At 42.0% G+C, this 22,634-nt stretch overlaps 1 protein-coding gene across 2 annotated transcripts in view; it reads right to left on the bottom strand.

Annotated features, from left to right (window-relative positions):
* The window catches only part of PTPRG (protein tyrosine phosphatase receptor type G), a 525,693-nt gene that overhangs the window by 26,025 nt on the left and 477,034 nt on the right, over positions 1-22,634 (bottom strand). For both annotated transcript variants that reach the window (XM_066596617.1, XM_066596618.1), the window contains 9 exons: positions 20,159-20,241; positions 19,804-19,938; positions 14,148-14,282; positions 13,284-13,456; positions 12,272-12,407; positions 10,073-10,219; positions 6,492-6,585; positions 3,599-3,675; positions 2,206-2,334 (listed from right to left, as the gene is read on the bottom strand). In XM_066596617.1, coding sequence (XP_066452714.1) covers positions 2,206-2,334; positions 3,599-3,675; positions 6,492-6,585; positions 10,073-10,219; positions 12,272-12,407; positions 13,284-13,456; positions 14,148-14,282; positions 19,804-19,938; positions 20,159-20,241 — 1,109 coding nt within the window. The remainder of the gene's footprint in view (positions 1-2,205; positions 2,335-3,598; positions 3,676-6,491; positions 6,586-10,072; positions 10,220-12,271; positions 12,408-13,283; positions 13,457-14,147; positions 14,283-19,803; positions 19,939-20,158; positions 20,242-22,634) is intronic.

Raw genomic sequence — 22,634 nt, 5'->3', positions numbered from 1 at the left:
TTTTTGTTTTCTCTCCTGTTCCATTTTTTCCCCCAAGGGGACATATGGTCTGCCATTAAATAAAAAAAAGAGCAGAGCAAAGATGACAGGAAGGATAGCGATACTGCAATTCAAAGTGGTCCGACCCTTGGTGATTGCAGAACTAGGTAATCACGGTGCTCTTTTGCTTTTTCCAGGCTTTTTAGTTGGTCATGCAGCCCCTGGAGTGGGAATAAAGAGGCACAACACTTTCCTAATACCGCTGCATTAAGCTCTAAGGCAACCATAGCGGTCCATCAACGGGCGATTGACGGCATATCCCATTGTAAATAAGAATTGGAAAAAAAAACTACCAGTAATCATACCCGAGTCTGTAATGATCTCCTTTGTCCTGGGCTTGGCTTCATTGATAAATGGCAGGACGCAAGCTGCAGAATGTGGATAAGACCAGTCTAAACTGCATCCACCCACACCGCCGATAATGATGTTAGTTATAACAACATTATAGACTCTCGGGACGACTGATGTGTGAATGCAGATTTTTTTTTTTTTAAACGTATTCTGCAGCTGACAGCCAAATTCCCAGCTTGTCCTAATGAGGACAGCCTCTGCCACATAAATTACCTGGAGTCTATTTATTGCAGAGCTAACTTAATGTTGCTGTAATTTACCGTAGTAAATTGTGTCTACCTGACGTATTAGTAAATTTGCATTCAAAGCGAACAAAAGAAATCTCATTTGGAACAATTAAAGATAAATAAGCGGATGCTGCCTGTCCTTATAACCTGCCCAACAACAGCCTCCTGCCAAAGCGGGGATGGCGACTATGTACAGAGAGGTTAATCATTACTGCAATATATAGTCTTCTGCTTGGCCACTTCAAATAAAAGTCATTCTTACTAGATAACAACTGCCAAAGAGATACGGTTAGAGGGACCCAAAAGGGTCGTAATGATGAATAGTTACCGACAATATTTGAATGTTTCAATTATCACGGTCAGGTTAAAGTCTTTGCAGAATGACTGCTAGAAAATGAGCACCGGGGCAGAAAATACCTGGAAAATTCAAAGTGAACCGTGATACAATAGAAAACATACACTGAACGCCCATTTTATTAGAGACAATGACCCTTTCACCATTGGAGCTTCCCTGGATAGAAATTACACCCAACCGGAGTGCAGGATAATATCAAATGACAGATTTCTCATGGATGCGCTCCATAGTGACTCCACATTAGATGGGAAAATCGAGCAATCCGAGTCATGGGTCCAATGAGGCCTGGTCATGGGTGCTAGGCAAGCCAGGGGCAGGATTTCAAAAGCTTCCAACCCTGTTGGATTCTCTTGTGCGACACTATCAAGAGTACACTAGAAATGGTGTGACTGGGGAAAACATCTATTGACGGGGAATCCTATGGGCATGGGTGCTCCAATTAATTTGTCCGAATACAAAACTTGCCATTTTCTAGCACGGATGGGCTATAACAGCAGACGACCTGGTCCAGTGAAATTGCTAAGAGGAACTGAAAGACGAGACTCCAATCACCTAAAAAGTGCAAAGATTTGATCACTGTGCAGTGCAAAAAAATCACCTGGTCAGATGAATCCAGATTTTTTTGTTGCACGGTGCTGATGGGAGGTCAGAATTTGGTGCAAGCAGCATGAATCGCTGAACCCTTCCTGCTGCTCAGAGCATGTCAGTACCTTTGTATAATCTGCAGCAACTACAAGAAGCTTCCTGTCCACACGGGCCAAATATGGATAACACAGCGTTTTTAAAACCTAGTGGAATCTGTGTCATTATGAACTGCTGCAGCTCTGAAGGCCAAAGGAGGTCCAAACGCTAATAAAGACGCCATTAGTATACAGAGTCAGCATTGGGGAGGAGAGTGGCACTGTGGTGAGAATAAGCCAAATGAGTCTTGGCTCCTTTATTCTTATGATTGTTGGGGATTCCCTTGGTCTGATCCCCATCAACCAGCAAGTGATAGCACAGCATAGTGATCAACTGCTACGAGTTGTCAAACATTTTACAATATAGTCAACATGGATCTAGTGGGCCCTCTGTGGTCCAGCTCTTTATTTACCAATGGCACAACATGATCCAACATGTCTGGTAGTAGATGAAAAAATGCATTTCATCTTAAAACATAGCATGAATGTTACTTGTGAACTGCATATGATAAATTAAAACATGTATATAATGACATCAGTAATGTGTCCTTACCAGGCTCTGGCTATCCGGTAACATGACAATGATCTGTGCATTATGATCCCAAATCATCCTCCAGAAGTCTTTAGTTGTATGTGGCATGGGGTGCTGTGTGATGATGAACTCATTGCTTCGTAAGTAACCCTAAAAGTGAATGGAACCATTATTACAGGGTAACTTCACTTTCAGAAAACATTTGACACTTCATACCAATATGACAGAAGTATAATGTGGTATACTATAACAAAGGGGCAGGAGTGTTCACTTGAACTTGTACCACTTTGGCTGAACTTGTCAAGCAGCATACAAACTAATGGACTTTCTATTGAGTCCATACATGGCTCGAAGGCAAATGGAAAATGCACAGTCAGCAAAGCAATTCTGGCCCTTCCTTCATTTTAGTGATCGGTGGGGATCTCAACCATGATTGTGGCAACTGAGGGATCAAAAATGGGTCATGTTCAACAACAAACAAATGCACATGAAAGATAGGAGGGCACTATTGCAGAAAAAAAATATTATAAAACTTGCCTCGTTTGAAAGAAGTATAATTTCTAAAATATGTCTGCTTTGCAAGTTCAACTACCCATCAGTAAATCCTTTGGCTAATAGGATGAGGTCCCATTATCAGAGAGAATGAAAAGTGCTACAAAAAGCGTCTCTCTCTGGAGGATGCGGCATGCCTGAACAGTACATTACATGGCCAGCCAGTTGTTTTAAAGGGGTATCCCGGGTTGTGACAAGTTATCTTCTATCCACTGGACAGGCGATAACTAGCTGATCGATGGGGATCAAATCTCTGGGACCTCCATTGATTCTAAGAATGGGGTTCCATTTCCCCATCCTCCTCAGTGCAGGCTTACTGCAGCCCCAGAAGTGAGGAAGAGAATAAATGGAGCAGCGGGTCATGCAAGCACAGTGCCGTTCCATTCATTCTCAATGTGTCTGCCAGAAAGTGCTCAGCTACTTCTGTCAGCCCCACTGAAATGAATGGAATGGCAGCCACACAAGCATACCCTGTGCTTCAATGAGGAGGAATGGGGAAATGGGTCTTACCCTGTTCTCCGGATTGGTGAGGGCTCCAGCAGTCAGACCCCAATAATCTATTAGTTTTCACCCATCCACTGGACGGGTGAAAGCTTGAAAAAACATGAAGTAACTGGAATACCCCTTTAAATGAGGATCGTGTAATACCCCATTTCCTCTGCGGTAGCACTGCAGGAGAGTTGAACAATTTGGGTCAGGCTGCCACATAAGCTACATCTAAATACTGAGCACCTCAGCATCCTGACACTGTAATCAGCTTATTACCACGAGATCCTTATAATAAAAAAATAACTCTCCAAAGAGAGCAACCCCTTTATATATCACCAGATGACCAGCAAGAAAAACAAAACACATTTCTTACCATGATATAAGAAGCGTTTATATAATCTGTTCCCTTCATTCCAGGCAACGGTGCTAGGCCCACTCTTGCACGTTCAGCTGAAGAGGAAGAAATAAATTAGCATAAGTTAAAGTCTTAGTCTTATGGTAATAGTTTTATTAGATGTGTAATATATGTCTAAGACTGAAAGTGACCGTCTGGTTTCAGGAGAAAATTCTGTCCCAGGATCGGAGCACGAGGGATGTAGATTATCTGCAGTAGTTCTTCTCTGTAGACCCTCTGATCCATCGGTAATTATTCCCATTTTTGGCCATCCGCTTACTCTCTCATTGGCCAGAGTTGCTCATATGATCAGCACTGACCAATCAGAGAGCAGCGCACACACTGCATTAGATAGGTAAACAATTGCTACAGCCATCTTGAACAGCTGAAAATTGGGCTTGTAATCGGCAAAGAACAGCTGCAGTTAATATCCTCCACCGCCTGCGATCCGAGGATAGAATTTTATCCTAAAACTGGAGGGTCGCCTGAAACATATATTGTGTGTAGCGTTATGTTCAATATTTATAGCCTCCTGTAAGAAGATCTTGTTTTATGTATTCTACTGGTAGTAATGGTTGGGTCCTATAAATTGTTCCGATGACATATGTGAGACTACAAATTTTGATTGTCATTCTATACCCAGTGGGCTAACAACATTAAGCAATATGTTAGTAAATGTACATGTAGTATGAAACGTTTGTCAATCTATAAGTAACTAATATTCACTATATATTCTTTAAGTCAACACTTAGAAATTGGAAAAAAGCTAGCTCTCACTTTAATTTCCCCTAAGTCAGGACATTTTGCTTATCTCAATGTTCTTTCAGGAATACTGTCTGGCTTTTGTAATAACATGGTATACATAACTCAATATACTGTACCCAAAAGCAAAGAGATATTTGATTTCATGGAACTGGAGCGGCACAAGTGTTATTTAATATATCCAGTGATACGTGATAACATTGTAAGTCCTTTATAACTTCATACAATGGAGCTAACCAAGAAGTCCCCTATCCCAGGAAAAATACATTATTAATGGGCTATCCAGCACCACTCCTATCTATGGGCTGTGTCTGGTACTGCAGCTAATCTACTATTGAACTGAGGGCTTTCCTGCATTACCTAACATAGCTCATGGACAGGAGGGGTGGCATTTCTGGGGAAAAAAAATCCCACCGTCACGATTCACGCAAACAGATTAAAGGGAACTTGTCACTATGTTTTCAATTATTACACCCCTTATACGGTTTAAACAGTAATGTAATGTAAAGGGAATTTACCTGGTTGCTTTGTTGACCCTCCTGTGCCAACTTGTAAAATCAAGGGTTTCAATTTTTCCATGCCGCATACAAACTATTAGTGATTGGTCTGCTGGGCCTACAGGACCATCCATGTTTGGCTGGCTGGCTCATCCTGAGAGGCCTGAGTAACTCCCCAAACATCTCCCCACTCTGCACATGCATGTCATGGCCGCTGTGGTCTACATCTCGTGCAAATACCACAAGTAACGCGATCAGCGCATGCAGTTGGATTTCATGACTCTGCCCACAGCAAGGATAGATTAACTGTTCATGTGCCAATCATACTGCTTATGGCGCATGCGCAAGATGTAGACCGCAGTGGTGATGACGTGAGAACTTCCTACATTACTAACAAAGAGTAGGGAGGTGTTTAGGGAGGAACATAGGCTTCTCGAGATAGTCTGGCCAGCCTACTGGACCGATCACTGATAATTTGCATGTGGCGTGGTAAATGTAAACCCCTTGATTTTTTTACATATGCTTGGCACAGGATGGTTAACAAAGTAACTATGTAAATGCCCATTACATCACTGTTGGCAAAAGGGGGTTCAATATGTGAAAATATGGTGACAGCTTCTAGTGAAACAAGACTGCAACTTAGCTGTGAAAAGGATTGTGGCTTGTAATACAGTAAACTATAGATAAAATTGTTCTCATTGACAAGCTCAATGGATTCCTAATCATGGAGGATGTGAAAAACACAGCCAGCAAATTACAATGGACTTTGAAGGTCAGTGACATTGTGTTGGATGACACATCATGGCATTGCATCACCTTAGTTTTTGTATAGCCCCATACAATATCATGTGCATCAATATTTAAAGGGTCTATGTAGAGTATCTCTTGTTCTGAAGGACCCAGCATCACCATGCATTATATGGACAGCCCATTGATTTTAATTGGAATTGTGTAATACCTAATTTATCCTGTGGTGGCGCTGCAGGGGAATTAAACACTTTCCCTCAACAGACTATGACTGATTGCTGAGGTTCCAAAAGTGGGATACCATGTCATCAATTTACGGGACCCTTCTAAGAAAAATGGATTGCTCCAAGTGGAGAACCACTTTATTAAAGGGGTTGTCCCACCAAAGAGCTTATCCCCTATCCTTTGAATTGAGGGTAAATATCTGATTGATGAGGGTCCCCAATGAATCATGGGAACAAGGGTCCTGAAAGTCCTCAAACACATGGAGCAGTGGTCGTGCATGCACTACAGCTTCATTTAATTTAATGTGACTACTGAAGATAGCTGAGCACTTGTATTCTATCTCTGGCAATCCCATTATAATATATGGAGCGGTAGCATCTACGTGTGACTACTGCTCCATTCATTCAGGAGCCTTCGGTACTTCAGTTCCCATGATTAGTGTTGTCTTCAGCAGTCAGACACCATTGATTACTTATCCCCAATCCACGGGAAAGGTGATAAGTTCTTTTGGAGTGACAACCCCTTTAAATGACTGTTCAGTGGTAAAGTAGAGAAGAATTTATGGCTACACACACACTTGTATTATACATCATATTAAAAAATGACCCCAAAAGCCCAACAAATCACCACTATATTCCTACATGGCACAACTGATGAGTTTCTGTTCTTCTCTTTGTTACAGTCTTTCTGGGCGCTGAAGCATTCAATGTATTTTGCATTACACTGTGTGACAAGCTGAAAGATAAAACAGATTTAGAGATGAAAAAGAATCTTAGGATTACATTTTGGGAAAAGAATAGAATATAAAAGAAGTCTTAAGGTGGCCATAGTCTTAAGACAGCAGTTGGCCAAACTGCTTTGACTGACAACTAATGTATTGCTCCTGAGTCCCTCATAAACAGATCTCTGCCATCAGGAGGCCCCCTTATATGTTAAATCATATGGTCAGTTTCTAGTTTAGGTTACATCATCTTATGACAAGGCTAAAACAAGCACTCTATAAACCTCTATAGAGAAGTCATGGCACCGTGTCTGGTTCAAGTAAGTTGGGAATTCCAAAACAAAAGACTTTGCAAAGTATGAATAAGTAGGCCATTTAAGACAAAACAGAATGGAGTCTGGCATGTCCTAAATGGGCGAACAATGTTCACGTACGCAACGGACAGGCTGCGCTCCATAGTAAAACTGAAAGACTTAATAAAAGTAAGAAAGGAAAGCTGCGGATGTTGATAAGGGCACCATCTGCAGTGGAAGATGGCTTGGACCGAAAGCCAGCCTCCCATTGCAAGAGCGGGGATGAGTGAGTACACGGATCCCCATTGTTAACCCCTTACATGCCGCGATCAATATTGGTCACGGTATGTATGAAGTTAACGGAGAGCTGGCACTTGTTATGTAATCTGATCGACCCTCAATCATGAAATTGCAGAGGGCTGAAGGCTTGCCATGTCAACCGAATGCCAGTCAATGGTGCTTGGATCTGCCAAGATGTGTCCCATACAGATACAGTGATAATACACCAGTACAAAAGTTCAAAGTTCAAACACCTTACAAGAACATGAAAAATTGCAAAACTAAACAAACAAAAAAAAGTTAAAAAATAGTAATCCACACCTTTTTGCACTTTCCCAGTATTTGTTTTAAAAAAACCAAACTATTGTTACATCCATAATGACTCGCAGAAAACATTGATCACACTTTTTATCGCATATGGCAAATGCTAAACAAAAGCAGCAAAAAAAAAATATAGCCAAGATGCATTTTTTTTTTTTTTTTTTTTTAGACATTTTGCCTCCCAAAAAACACAATAAAAGTGATAGAAAAGTCAAATGTACCCCAAAATGGCACCAATAAAAACTGCAGCTCGTCAGGCAAAAAATAATCCCTCAGAGCTCAATCCATTAAAAAAAAAAAAAGTTATGTCTTTAAATGTTGCCATACAAAACAAAAAAATTCAAAAGAAAAACCGTTCATTGTGAAGAGCAAAATAGCTTAATAAAGATAATTTTGTAATCGATTTAATGGTACCAACTCACAAAAAACAAGTAATGTCATTTATACCACACAGTGAGCTGCGTAACACACACACAAAAAAGTAGAATTGATTCTTTTTCACCCTGCCCTCAAAGAAAAATTACATAATATATTCTATGTACCCCAAAATGGTACCAATAAAAACTATATGTCTCACTATGCAAAATATGAGCCCTCATGTGGCGATCTCAATGATAAAGTAAAAATAAAAAAAAGTTATGACTTTTGAAAAGTGGAGATTAAAATCTCCCAAAATTGTTGTATCCAAAATACACCGTCACTAAGGGGTTAAGGTTTTTGAAACATTTTCTTGAGTAGCTACTTCTGTGATGGATTATTTAGAAGCTCTTATTCAATGTATTTTGGTCCTCTTCTTTGTTAAGACCAACCAACCCTCTAGAAATACCATTTTGACTGCAGTTTTGGGTGCCTGATTACATAAGATTAGCAGAGACTGAAGCTCCAGGCATCCTGTGAACAGAATTTATGTCCAGCCAATAAAAGCTGCTGTTTTTATTCTAGCAGATCCGTACTTGCCAACCTTTGTCAAGGGATTCGGGAAATTCTAAAGCAAAAGGTCCCCTTCGCCCCGTCCACTTACTCATCCAGCCAACAGCATCTCCAACACAGAGCGCACATCACACTATCCCATCCCAAGATGAAGACAGACCCCAGCCCAAACTCTGCAGCTACTCACTTCCCCCAATTCCTGCAGTTTGTAAACCGCTTTACTCCCAGGCCAGCGCCAGGACGTCATCTGCGATCAAGCCGGGAGTGAAGAGGACTGCAGGAACAAGGAGAAGTAAATGGATTTTAAAGAGGATGCAGAGACAGGAAGTGTTGTTATAGGGACACAAGCAGAGGAGCTCTTATCTGCATCTTAGGCCAGCTTTACACCAGCGGATTCGCATTTCGGAATCCGCAATGGACGTCTGAATGGAGGATCCGCAGCAAATTGAAAACACATTGAAAGGCATGTACTTTTGGTTTATGGTTCACATTCATGAATACAAATTTTGTATTCTGTTAACGTAGGAAAAATCGCAGCATGCTTTACTTTGCTGCGGACTGTCTCCATTGAAGTCAGTGGAGGCCATCTGACCTGCAGCCCATATGCAATTAGCATTGCGCATGGGCTGTGGGTACCCGTGTCATTGCTTAGCAATGGCGCAGGGAATACATATATTACAAAAAATATCCGTACTGCGCATGATCGACGGCGAGCCACCACGGTCATCCGCAATACAGAAATCTCAGGTACGCAGGGTCACCGGCCGGCCTCACAGCTGGAATCCGCTGGGGGATCCCACCCTGTCATGTGAAGCCAGCCTTAGGCTAGGTACGCACTAGCTGCGACTTCAAGCTGCGGGAGAGAGACCTGCCGCAACTCACATTGGACAGCACACAGACATGAGTCTGTGTGCTGTTCGATATACATGGGCATTGCACTTTCACATGCATGAGCCTCGTGTGGTGCAGAGTGTAAGCTCTCGCCTACGACCTGGAGGTTGCAAGTTCGATTCCCACATGAATCAGGTAGCCGGCTCAAGGTTGACTCAGCCTTCCATCCTTCCGAGGTCGGTAAAATGAGAACCCAGCTTGGTGGGGGGTAATAATTACCTGAAAGCGCTGCGGAATAAGTTGGCGCTATACAAATACCATGATTTGATTTTTTTTGCATTGGCTATTTTTGTCAGTGAAACAGACAAAGCTTTTCTTTTTCACACGGACCATCGGTCTGTGTGAAAAACCATCCATGTGAATAGCCCCGTAGGCTATAATAGGGCCGTGTGCTGTGCATGGATTTACACGGACAGCGCACGGCCCTGAAACACGTGCGCATGCAGGGGGCCTTCCTATAAAAAAGCGGCTGCATCCTAACAAACAGCATGCAAGAGTTCAGTTTAAGCATAAGAGCCGTAGAGCTGTGACATTTCATCTGCAGGGACATGAGTGTTTTCTCGTCGCATGGCTCAATTTAATATTTGATGAGTACAACAAATCTGTACGCCGAGTGCTGACAGGCCGTCTAAATGCATCTACTCAGATGAAGCCGAGAGGAAATGGAATTGTGCAGGTTAATGCTATCAGTAGTCCGCATCCCGCCTTTAACCTGGTATGGATCAATCATTCCATTCATCAGTCAGTAAATGTTATTTTTTCTCGGCTTGTATGATATCATCATTACCCTGAATTGCTTCTCGAGTCTCATCTTGCCTCCTGCTGTAGGTGTCAGGATGGTGTTCACATAACTGTGCAGCTGGTTAGAACATACTTCCGTCTCTTTTCCCAGAATAGCCTCTAAAAGGGCATCGTGAATAAAGATATATTGTTCCTGGATGGAAAAAACATCACAAGTCAAAGCTTCTTCAAAGCAATTAAACAGCAAATTATAAATTAAAGAGGCTGAACCAGATTACAAAAACATGGCTGCTTTCTTCCTGAAATAGTGCCGTACCTGTTCACGGTTGTGTCTGGTATTGAAACTCCGCTCCATTGAAGTGAATTGGGTTGGACTGCAACACCACATACACTATCCTACCAAAAGTATTTGGACCCCCTGTCAGTAGAACGGATCATGTCTTATTAGCATGTCACATGCCCTAAACCATGCTACATAAGATGAAGACCCTTGGAGATGTCAGCCATGGTTTGTAATGGGAACTGCACGCTATTGGATATACGGGTTATTCCACTGCAAACAAGCCGTCCATCATGAAGTGAAATGCATCAGCCCATGTACAATGCTGCAAGGAGCGTTGTCATTGGACAGTTGACCAATGGAAGAACATTCTATGGAGTAATGAATCCCACTACTCCATCTTCACATCAGATGGAGGTACCTGGGTGTGGAGGATGCTGGGGAACGCCTTTTACCTGAGTGTATTGTGCCAACAGGTAAGTACGGCAGAGGATCTGTTATTGTCTGGGGATGTTTTACGTGGCATGGTCTTGGTCAATTAGTTGTAGTGACAAGAACCATGAACACGGAGGTGTTCCCTGACATTCTAGACAATAATGTGCTGCTGACAACATGACAAAACTCTGGGAATGCTTAGCAATACTTCCAACAAGACAACGTGCCTGGTCACAAAACAAACGCTGTTTTATGTCCCAATCTGAACTTTACTGAGTATCTTTTGTATGAACTGGAATGTTGCGTCAGGAATTATGTAGAACGTCAATCTTCTTTTAAAAAAAACCTCGGCAGACTTTTGCAGGATGAATGGAGGGAAATACCAGCTGAAGTGAATCAGATATTAGTAGAAAGTATGCCACGGAGAGTATCCGATGTAATCAGAGAAAAAGGAGCCTCACTAAGTATTAACCTACGGAAATAAATACTATTTGTGATTCTTGCTCAGGTCTCCAATTACTTTTGGTAGGATAGTGCACAAGCTGTGGACAGAAGGGTCAGTGTTTTTAGAAGGCAGCAGCCATGTTTTCAACTCCTAAACAGCCATTTTACTAACCAACCAGAAGATAAGACAGACTTATAATATATACATAAGTATATACAGTATAACTTTGTTAGTTACGGAGAAGTAAAGGTATTGGCGTTTCCTGGCATTTCATAGAGGATCTCTTTCATGACAGAGATGCATACATAGCGTAGAGCTCAACAGGACCGCACACTACAGATATTGGGTACATGTTCATTAGTTGTATGAACGGCTCTCTGCCATGCAACAGAGCTGCAGGGCAAAACCACGTTAACAAGTTGGCGCCCTCACTACAGACTGCTGACTGGGGAGTGAGGCTGCTAGAGTGACTGTATGAGCCAGAGCCTCTAAGTATCAACGGCTCCCACTTGGCAACGGCAGATCAGGCCATTTATTTGAATGGCCGCTATATAATACTGCATTTCCCTAGCAGTGGCCTAAACTTCCGCAGTGATAGAAACTGATTGGAGGGGGTTTCAGGACTCGGCAATCACCGGAGAACTGGCCCGGCTTCATTAGAAGAAGGGTTCATCATGACAGGGTAAATTCTTTACACAAGTGCCAACTATAGGAATTTCAGTCAGTAAGACAAATTAGTATATAGGGGAAGGTAACAAAAAGATAACTTTGATGGTAAGACCACCCACCTGGCCTATTACACAGCGATTCATGTGGCAGTTATCAAAAAGCATCATTTTTAGACAAGGAATGTACAGCACGAAAAACATAAAGCTGCATATTTTCTTCCCAGAGATGTATACTGCCTCCCACACGACAGCCATGCTTTTATCCCCGGGAGGAAACAACCCACCGCCTTATAGACTAGCGCTGCAAACGCATTACTGTCATCATCAAACAAAAAAAAACAACCATATTTGCTTTTCTTTTCAGCCAGTGCCTCATTTTATGCAATTAAGTGAAGTAAAAAAAACCAAGCATGTTACCTCCGTCTGGACGAGGTAGTTTCGCTGTGTTCTGATGTGTTTCAGAAAGCCCAGAACATTAACGGTGCTCTTGTCTTTTATCTGCTGCAGCATGCTGTCAATCACAATGTATGTTCCCGTCCTGCCGACTCCAGCGCTACAGGGGGTGAAACAAAGGCAAAAACACAAATAGTTTGTCATATGAAGTTAACAAAACCGTTCCCCCCAGGGCCAACTAGAACAGAGTGTCTGTCTAGTCATTAAGGAACATGTTGATTGACACTTAAGATTGTAAATCAATGTTCAAAAGATTTTCTCAGCAAATGAAGATAAACGTAAGGAAAAAGCAACTATGTAAATCACACTGGATATATATTGTGGCAAGGGGCATGCCGAGAAGTCGTAACCGCTTAGGATAACTCAGTTAAGGTTAGGGCTTAGCAACAAGGACTCAATTGTGCCATTGCCACGAGTCGTGGGTAAAAAAAAAAAAAAAAAAAAAGTTAGATTATTTTAGGTCGCTTGCAACTTTTTATTTGCCATAGGAAAACATTGAAATTCCCACGATTTGCAGTAATACATCAATTTTCCCCTAGTTTATAGTGACCCAGTCATACCATGCAGCCCTATCCTAAAACATAAATTCTGGAAAAAACTTAAGAGGTGTCCAGGTACAAGGGTTTTTTTTTCAATTGATCCAGGTCTTTTACGACAAAAAAACAGCAGGTTTACTTACCTGCCCTCTGCCCCGGTGATACAGAGCTGCAGCCCCATGTTCTTCGTTGTAGAACGATTACCACCTGACTTCTGCAGCCCATCAGAAGCCGCAGTGATCATGTGCTGTTTTTGTAGCATCACCACTCTGCACTGGATTGCAGGGGCAGAGGACAGGCAAGTACCACATATTTTATTGTTTTAACAGGCTTGGATCCATTTAAAAAAAAAAAAATTGTCTCATACCTGGGCAACCCCTTTAAATCATTTTAAAAAGTGGGGTCTCCTACATGATTTCATATGGTGTACAGAAGCTCACCTGCAGTGTACTACCACAGGTCCCATGTCTTGTTGTTGAACAGCAGATGATCTCCGCACAAAGGTGAGGACTGGCAGTGCATACTCTGGAACTCCCATATCTGGCCATTGCGTGTAGTGATACTGCATAACCGTTCTTTCATTGTGACGACCTTTAGGGTTCCCCTTCTGACCCTGTCATATCAATAAAAACACAATAAAGCTGAGTATGAGACAACAAGCAACATGTAGAAGGCCCAATTGGGTTATTGGATTCTTCATTGGATCTAAATAGCTAGGACAGGAGTGTAACTATAAGGGGTGTTGCATTAGTAGTAGTTGCACATGGGTCCTTAACGCAATCCTCTGGTTTCAGGAAAAATTGTGCTCTGGGTCCAGAAGGTTAGTGGGTGTATAATGCCTATAACTGCTGTTCTCCCTTTGATCCACCAGTTCCGAATATCATGTTTGGCCATCGAAATGGCCAACAACAATCTGTGCCATCTGCCCTCCAATTGGCCAGAGCTGCTCACATGATCAGCAATCACCAATCAGAGAGAAGTGCACAGTTCACAATATGTAGTTAGAAAATTGCTGCATTCATCTTGGATGGACAAAAACAGGGCTCGGAATTGGAGGATTGGAATGCAGCAAAGAGGAACAACTACAGGTAAGATACCCTCCCCCTCCTGTCCCAGGACAGAATTTTGTCCATTTCTGTTGCTTTAGGCCAGAAAGATCCCAAGGTCCCCCAGCCACATAAGGAGACACCAGTATTATAAATGGTCATAGGTGAGAAAGCGTGTTATAGATTTTGCATTGTGGTCCCAGAGTTCAAGCTATGCCTCTGTGCTAGGAGCATATATTTATAGCCAGCTGGTCTCACCTTTTTCATCTTCACATTCCTGATGGTGAATCTCCGCACTGTGTAACAGGCATACACCTTTGTGCTCTTTAATGTTACCATAATGTTCCCATACTCCTCACTGTTCTCTGTTGGCCAATACTGATCACATTTTCTCTGAAGGAAAGAAGCAGAGTTCAACTTTATTGTAGTTGATTCATTTTATAGGGGATGTTAACTGGTGCAAGTTCTTATCTACCAGGATCAGCGTTCCATTCTAAAGGGATCATAAGCAGTGATGTACATAGAAGAAAGGGGGCTCCACAACACAGATGAAAATACCCTTCACCCATTATGTTGCTGTGTTTTGCCGGTCAGCACACAAAGGTCAGGTGTCCATTTTCCCCTATGTGCCCATATCACGACCACTTGTGCCAACTACATTGTTTGTCAAGAATGTTGTCGCTCTGAAAAGTAGGGCCATGTGGAGGTTCTTGCCAGCCAATAGCAAAGGGGTTTAGGGGTTAGGCTCCCTCTCTCCAAAGGCTCCATAGCATCTACGTGGTATGGCTCGTTTGATCATACATCCTTACACTGACCATAAGGTCTTGTTTACATGGCAGATTGTGGAATTTCTGCTGATTCTACTACAAATCCTTCTCCCATTCATTGGATTCCGAATCTATGACAGTATGGCCTCCTTCCCACGAGCGTGACGGGCTCCGCAGCGTAATATTCCGCTGTGAAGCCCGTCACGGCGCCCCCCAGAGCCCCTATACTTACCTGCGGGAGATAGCGTGAAATCGCTTCCCCGCCCACCACCGCCGCGTCACCGCTCGTCACCGCTCGTCACCGCCCACCGCTCTCGCGTCACCAGCCGTGTCACGTGACGCGGCCGGACCGCGTCATTTGGCGTCATATGACGCTCGGCGGTGGGCGGGAAAGCGTTTTTTCACGCTATCTCCCGCTGGTTACAGCGGGAGATAGCGTGAATGGACGGCTTCCATTGACTGCAATGGAAGCCGTCAGTGCGTACAGCCCGTCCTCACCCGCAGAAAATAGAGCATGCTGCGGGTGAGGACGGGAGAAATCGCGGTGCGTAATTCCGCGGTGGAATTACGCATCGTGAGCATGGAGCTATTAGGTTCAATAGAACCTAATAGCTGCGTGCAACGCAGCGGATTTTCGCCGCGAATTACGCGGCGGAAATCCGTTCGTGGGAAGGAGGCCTATGGCACAAATATTTCTGTGTGTAGATTTGAAATCCCATCATGAAAATAAAAACGTAGTGACTAGAGATGAGCGAGCATACTCGTCCGAGCTTGATGCTCGTTCAAATATTAGGGTGCTCGAGATGCTCATTACTCGAGATGAGCACCACGCGGTACTCGTCTCGATTAAACGAGCACTGACCATTGAATTCAATGGAGCCGGCAATACAGCCGGCTCCATAGAAAGCAATGGGCTGCCGGAGATCGCGGGATGAATTGTCGGGAAGGGCTTAAATATATAAGCCCTTCCCTGCAATTCATCCAGAAATGTGTAAACATAAAAAAAATATATACTCACCTTGTCCCGGCAGAACGATGTTAGCCCATTGAATTCAATGGAGCCGGCAATACAGCCGGCTCCATTGAAAGCAATGGGCTGCCGGCGATTGCAGAATGAATTGTCGGGAAGGGCTTAAATATATAAGCCCTTCCCTGCAATTCATCCAGAAATGTGTAAAAATAAAAAAAATATATATATTCCCCTTGTCCCGGCAGACGGAGTTCAGCTCGGCGGCCTGCAGTGGGTGTGAAGGGGGTGTGAGTCAGACCTGCCCCTGATTGGCTCAGCACTGAGCCAATCAGAGGCAGGTCTCACTCACACCCATTCATGAATTCATGAATGGGTGAGTGAGTGCTGCCTCTGATTGGCTCAGGGGCAGCTCTCAGCTGAATGCCCTATCCGTTTCTGTGTCATTCCAATCAGTTTCTTGAATTTCCCAGGTTTTCACAAATGAAAACCTTAGCGAGCATCGGCGATATACAAAAATGCTCGAGTCGCCCATTGACTTCAATGGGGTTCGTTACTCGAAACGAACTCTCGAGCATCACTGCAAGTTCAACTCGAGTAACGAGCACTCGAGCATTTTGGTGCTCGCTCATCTCTAGTAGCGACATGTCACTTGGCATGGAATCCGTGTTGAGTAATAGACATATGGATTCACGGCAGCTGCTGAATTCAAATCAGTTTTGTTCCATTTTTCCTTTCTATACACGGAGATCAAGAGACATGAAAATAATGGGAGGGAGGGGAAGACACAAGCCAAACACTACAAAAAACGGATCTGCTTAAAATGCTTAAAACAGGAGTGAAATGGAAACTAACTGAAAGCATACTTTCTGCTTTTTGAAGGATCCGATTGATAGGTCTGTCAAAAAAAGCGCAAAAAACTGTAAAGAATGTTTTCCGTTCGTTTCTGTTTCACTTCTGTTTTTTCCAAACAGCAAAAAAATGCTAGTGTGAACTTGGCCTCAGGTGAAATATAAACCACTTACATAATTTGTGTTCTGTAATTAAATATTTTGACCACTAGGTGGCAATTTACATAATTGTATACACATACCTGAATTAACCCTTAAATTTTGGATAGCTGACATGTGTCACTTTAACATGGAATAACTCCGGAAAGGTTTTGCACATGGAAGGGATTCTGACATTGTTTTTTCACCACATATTGTATTTCTTTTAGGTGGTACAAATAGACTGATAGAACTTGTGTATATTTATTAAAAGCATCAAAATTGGGAAAATTTTGAAAAAATTATCATTCTTTCACATTTTCAATTGCAAGCTCTCAACTATGTGCAAACATACTTTACAAATTTTGATAAGATATATTTCCATCTGTTTACTTTATTCTGGACGCACTTTTGTTTTTTAATTAACCATTTAGGGGACATATAAGTTTAACATTGTGATAGATACCCCCGCAAATGACCCATTTTAAAACTACACGCCTTAATGTATTCACTGAGGGGTATAATGAGTATTTTTACCCCACAGTTGTTTTTTTTAAGGAATTATTGCAATTTAGAGAAAAAATAAAATTTCATATTTTTGCAAATACGTCATTTTAGAGGCATTTTTTTCTATAGAGCACATGAAGATGAGGATTTGCACCCCAAAATGGATACCCCTGTTTGTCCTGTGTTCAGAAACATACCCACTGCGGCCCTAATCTTATACCTGTATGCACAGTCGGGCCCAAAATGAAAGCAGCAGCCGGTGGCTTTCAGAAAAGAAATTTAGCTTGAAGGCAATTTAGGCCCCATTGCTCACTTGTAGAGCCCTTGAGGGGCCAAAACGATGGAGAACCCCCCATAAATGACCCCATTTTGAAAACTAGACCCGTTAAAGAATTAATGTAGGGGTCTACTGCTTATTTTGACCCCACAGTTTTTGAATGAATATAAGCAAAACAAATGGAAAAAATTACGATTTTCATTTTTTTTGCAAATTGTGTCATTTTAAAAACAGTTTTATTTTTTGTACAGCACATATATAAATGAAGACTCACACCCCAAAATGGAACCCCGTTTGTCCTGCCCTTCACAGACTAGACTTTTTAAAAAATCTCGTAGATAATTTTTATTGGATAATAGTTAACAGTCATACTAGGGCTACACAACTGTGGCGTGAAGCCTATGGGCACATATATGGGCCCCAACACCCCAGTAACAGACTGGACATAACACAGAACTCAGACCCAGTTACAGGAGAGGAATACTCTCAAGTCAGGTCATAAGAGAATGACCCTGTATATTGGGTTTTGATGGAGTAACCCAATCTACACCATATGTCCGTGAATTGGACAACGAGTATAGTTCTAATAGTATTGACTCAGTTAGTCGGTGATGGATGGGTGTTCATATGTATTATATTCCTCTCTAGTACTGTGCTGACGCAATGCGGCTCTCTTAGCTGTACCTGAATTACAGGTTCGGAGTACTGGCTGAGAAAATAGCTAGAGGAGAGCTTGAAAAGCAAAAGGACTTTTCTATGGCTGCTAGGACGATCCCTATGCTAGCCTATTGATGCTAATAGTGCCTATTGCTGGCTTCAATCCCCACCCTCTTACATCTAGATTAGCCCCTTAGAGATCTTGTCAAAATAAAAAAATGGCAGAGTCCATGGCCTTGATGGTAGGTCAGGGGGGTAAAGGCATTTTAGGCCCCATAGCACACTGGTAGAGGCCTTGAGTGGCCAAAACGATTGAGATAGAGTTTTTTGAATAAATCTAAGCAAAGCATTAAAAAATAATTTCGATTTTCATTTTTTTGGCAATTATGTCAATTTAAAAACAGTTTTTTTGTACATCACACAAATGAATGAAGACTTGCACCCCAAAATGGATCCCCCTGTTTGTTCCGTGTTCAGAAACATACCCATTGTGGCCCAAATCTACTTACTGTAAGTATAAGAAAGGCAGCACACTGGAATAGATCCTCTTACCAGTAGATGTCCATTAAAAGGTTTTTATTCATGATCCACATACAAAAAATTGCGACGTTTCGAACAATTTTTTGTATGTGGATCATGAATAAAAACCTTTTAATGGACATCTACTTGTAAGAGGATCTATTCCAGTGTGCTGCCTTTCTTATACTTATTGCATGCATTCATTTATGGACACTTGGAGTCCAGTGTCCGGATAGGCGTGCACTCATTGGGGTTTTTTTTTTTTTCCCCCATTTTCCCTCAGCTGTTTCTTCAGCTGTCTTGGTAGTGCTGCAGTCTCTCCTCTATTATTGTCAAATCTACTTACTAGACACATGGATAGGCCTATAATGGAGGGAACACCTGTTGGATTTCAGGGCACAACTGAATAAATTCCAGGCCCCATTGCTCACTTGTACGGAATAAAAATTGACTCCCTAAAAATAATCCCCCCGCCCCTCCTCTTTGGCATTCCCTAAATCTTAAGATAAAAGTAATCAAGTAAACTGTGTGGTATGTCTGAAGACAGGGGTAATTGCGGTGGCTTGGTTGGGATGGGCACATGGGGCAATAAAACCGGGTATCCCCCCTCCTCCAATGCTTTTTTTGTGGGGTATTTGTTAACCTCAGTGGCAGGGATGGGGTGTAAAAAGTTACGGTTGCATGTTTTTACGTCCCTGATGACTAAAGCCCACTTAGCTAGGACGTAAAAGCACTATAGGGCCACCACTAAGGGGTTAAAGTTCTTTATGGTTTGTGCTGCACATACACAAACTTCCTTCTTAACAGCACACCATGTGGTTGGATATGGCATTGCATGGAGAAATTATCTATGTCTATAATATAATGAAAAATCTACAGAGGGGAAATTCCAAAAGAGCTATAAAACAAGTTCTACTCCCCATGTTTTAAATCCTTTTTTATGGTTTGCAAACAACATGGTACATCTAATGAAAATTGCATTTATCCAATACCACAAGGAACCCTTAATAATTCATTGTATTACAGTACTTCAGCAGCCTGCGGTCTCACCTTGCTGAACTAGCCCCCATACTCTACTCTTGTACACCTTTCAATAGGGGAGAAGCAAATGTATTTAGAGGAAAAAGAATCTCAGCGTGCACCACCCATCAATTATTCAGAAGTTCTCAATCCCATATCCTCAAGTAAGATTACCGGGGAATTAAACCGCTAATAGCCAATCACTACTTACTCGTCCCTTTTCCACCAAATTTGTGATCATAACAATGATCCCAGTGTTTTGCTCCCAAATCATCCTCCAGAAATCTTCAAAAGTCGACTTTAAAGGTCCCTGGGCAGCGATGTATGCCTTTGCTTTGTTGTAGCCCTTCAAAGACAGGCAAACACAAGATGAAAGCTGCCTCATGGCAAACAAATTAATTATTTAAAGAAAAAAAAAAGAGAAATATATTTTTTGGATTGAAGATGTGATACAAACTGTCCTTTCAAATTTCAAATATGGTAAAGTAAAAAAAATATATATTCAATAAAAAAAATAAAAAAAAGTTAATTATTGCAAACAGTCTTGTTAAATGAAGACGACTTACATCAACATAATTGGCGTTAATGTAGTCACTGTGCTTTGAATCTTTGCCGGGGAAAGGCCTCAGTTTCACCCTACTGTGATCATCTGGAAAAAAAGAAACCATGAAGAAAAATGAGCTCAACGGGGCACAAAACATATCAATATTTTCATAGAAATTATCCTCGCAGCGCATTCGAGCCTAATGTAGTTCACCTCAATGGTCTATGAATTCGGAAAGGCGATTGAGCACTAAACGAATAGAAAGACTTCTGGTAAATTAGAATTATCATGCAGCTTGTATTTTTTAATTTGCAGAAGAATATCTTCAGTATCCTGTTCGTGACGCTACAAGGAAATGTGGCGAGATTAATCAGCAAAGGTTTTCAGAGCTATGAACTAAATGATGTTCAGAGGTGGAGGGACACATTAAAAACTGCATGTGATTATCAAGTTCATCCATAGCTACTATACGTAATCATAATCTATAATGGGTATAGATGAATAATCTTCTAGACTTGGCAGCGGAGAGCAAAACCTTTCACAAGGCCTTGAGTCACATTCGAGTCAACAGGTGGACATAAAATAGCCACAGTAGTATGGTCACAAAGACTTTGCTGCAACTTTACAACATTATGGAATAAAAAGTGAAAGTGCATCTTTCCGACACCATCAAGCCCTCATCAGCAGTTGCCAATGCAGACAGAATCGGATTGGTGTTCTGCAGGCCCACCACAGAAAATTATTCTAAGGACCCATCCAACTAGGTCACTAGTGCAACAATTAACAAGTAGCAAGTGAATAGTTCCAGAATGGGGTCCAAATTAGGCTGTCTTCTGTTAACCCCGAGGACATGACAATTTATCGCTTTTGCATTTTGGTTTTTTTTTGCCGCTTTTAGAAAAAAAACAAAACGAACTTTTCCTTTAATGTAACCATAGGAGGGCTTGTTTTTTGTGGCACAATTTGCATTTTTCAATGGTACTATTTAATGCACTTTATAATATACTGAAAACCTTTCCAAATTCCTATGTGAGGTGAAGTGGAAAAAAAAGCAAAACTTTTTTCTTATTTATTTTTTGGTGGGGGAAGGAAAAATCTCACACAATGTGGCAAAAATGACATGTTAACTTTAGGGCTTACTCACAGAAGCATATATCGGCCACCGTTTTCATGGCCGGCTGATATATGATACTGTCTGAGCTGTCTTCACGCTCCCCTCCAGCTGTTTGCAATGGGAGTGGCGGGGCAGGGTCGGAACGAAGCTCCCCGCCCCTTGTCCACAGCCAGCAATGGGAGGAGCGGAGCGAAGCTCCACCCACTCCTCCATAGCAAACAGCCAGAGGGAAGGAGAGAGGCAGAGAGACGGTGAGGTGGAGGGAAAGGGGAAGACACCTCAGATGGTAGCATATATGGGCCGGCTGTGAAAACGGCGGCCGATATACGCTTGTGTAAATAAGTCATTCTGTGGAAAATTTATATACATTTTTTTTGTTGTACTACTTTTAAAAATAACTCTTTAAATTACTCTATGCTGCCATTTTCTGACCGCTGTAACTTTCCATCAACGCAGCTGTGTGAAGCTTCCGTTTCTGCTGTACAATCTGTAATTTCTATAGGTACTATTTTGGGGTACATAAACTTTTTTTATTGCTTTTCATACTTTTTTTTCTTAGAGACAGGGTAATCAAAATAGTACAAAATAGTCCTGGTGCTGTTTATTTTTTCATATTGCATTCGCCATGCATGAGAAGTAATGCTTTATTTTACCAAATCAGACTTTCACGGATGTGGTCATAACAAATAATGTTTAGTTTTTGTTTTCATTTTTTAATTTCAAAGATGGGAGGTTTTTTTAAGCGTGTAAGAATGATTTTTAGAATAAAAGATACACACACACATACACACACACTGCAATACTTCAGTGTTGCAGTATATTGTATTTTAACAAAGGTTTTACTAAGTCATGTAACAGGCGAGGCTTAATAGGCGAAACAGCCACAACAGGTCTGAAGGCCTTCAGGCTGCCATGAAGTAAGAACGATCTCCTCAGAAGTGAGCCTTTCGGGTGACAGAGGGTGCATTTGTCAGGCCATTTAAATGGTTGACGGCTATAATCTGAGTTACCTTGGATTGCAGCTGCTGAAGCCTGATATCAACTGTTAAAGACAGCTGACACCCAGCAGGCTTGGCTTCGATTTATTTAAAGGGCTTTTGCATGCAAAATACTATTGATGATGTATCCCTAGGATAGGTCATCAATAGTTGATCAGCCAAAGCCTGCCGCTGATCAGCTGAAGGGGTGCCAGGTGTCAGCGCCACTACACACAGACGTCAGAATGGATACCACTGTTATGGCCCTGTGCAGTGGAAGTCGCTTGTAACTGCAGATGCAGCTCTCACTGATATCAATGGGACCTACGCCTGCAGTTACAAGCGCCGGCCATTACACAGTCCGACCCCTGTGTATTGTGGTGCTGAAAGCCATCAATTAATAAGCT

Source organism: Eleutherodactylus coqui, chromosome 3, assembly GCF_035609145.1.
Source record: "Eleutherodactylus coqui strain aEleCoq1 chromosome 3, aEleCoq1.hap1, whole genome shotgun sequence".
Lineage (NCBI taxonomy): Eukaryota > Metazoa > Chordata > Amphibia > Anura > Eleutherodactylidae > Eleutherodactylus > Eleutherodactylus coqui.
Note: the sequence above shows the minus strand (reverse complement) of the source record. Positions and strands in the feature narration are given on the sequence as shown.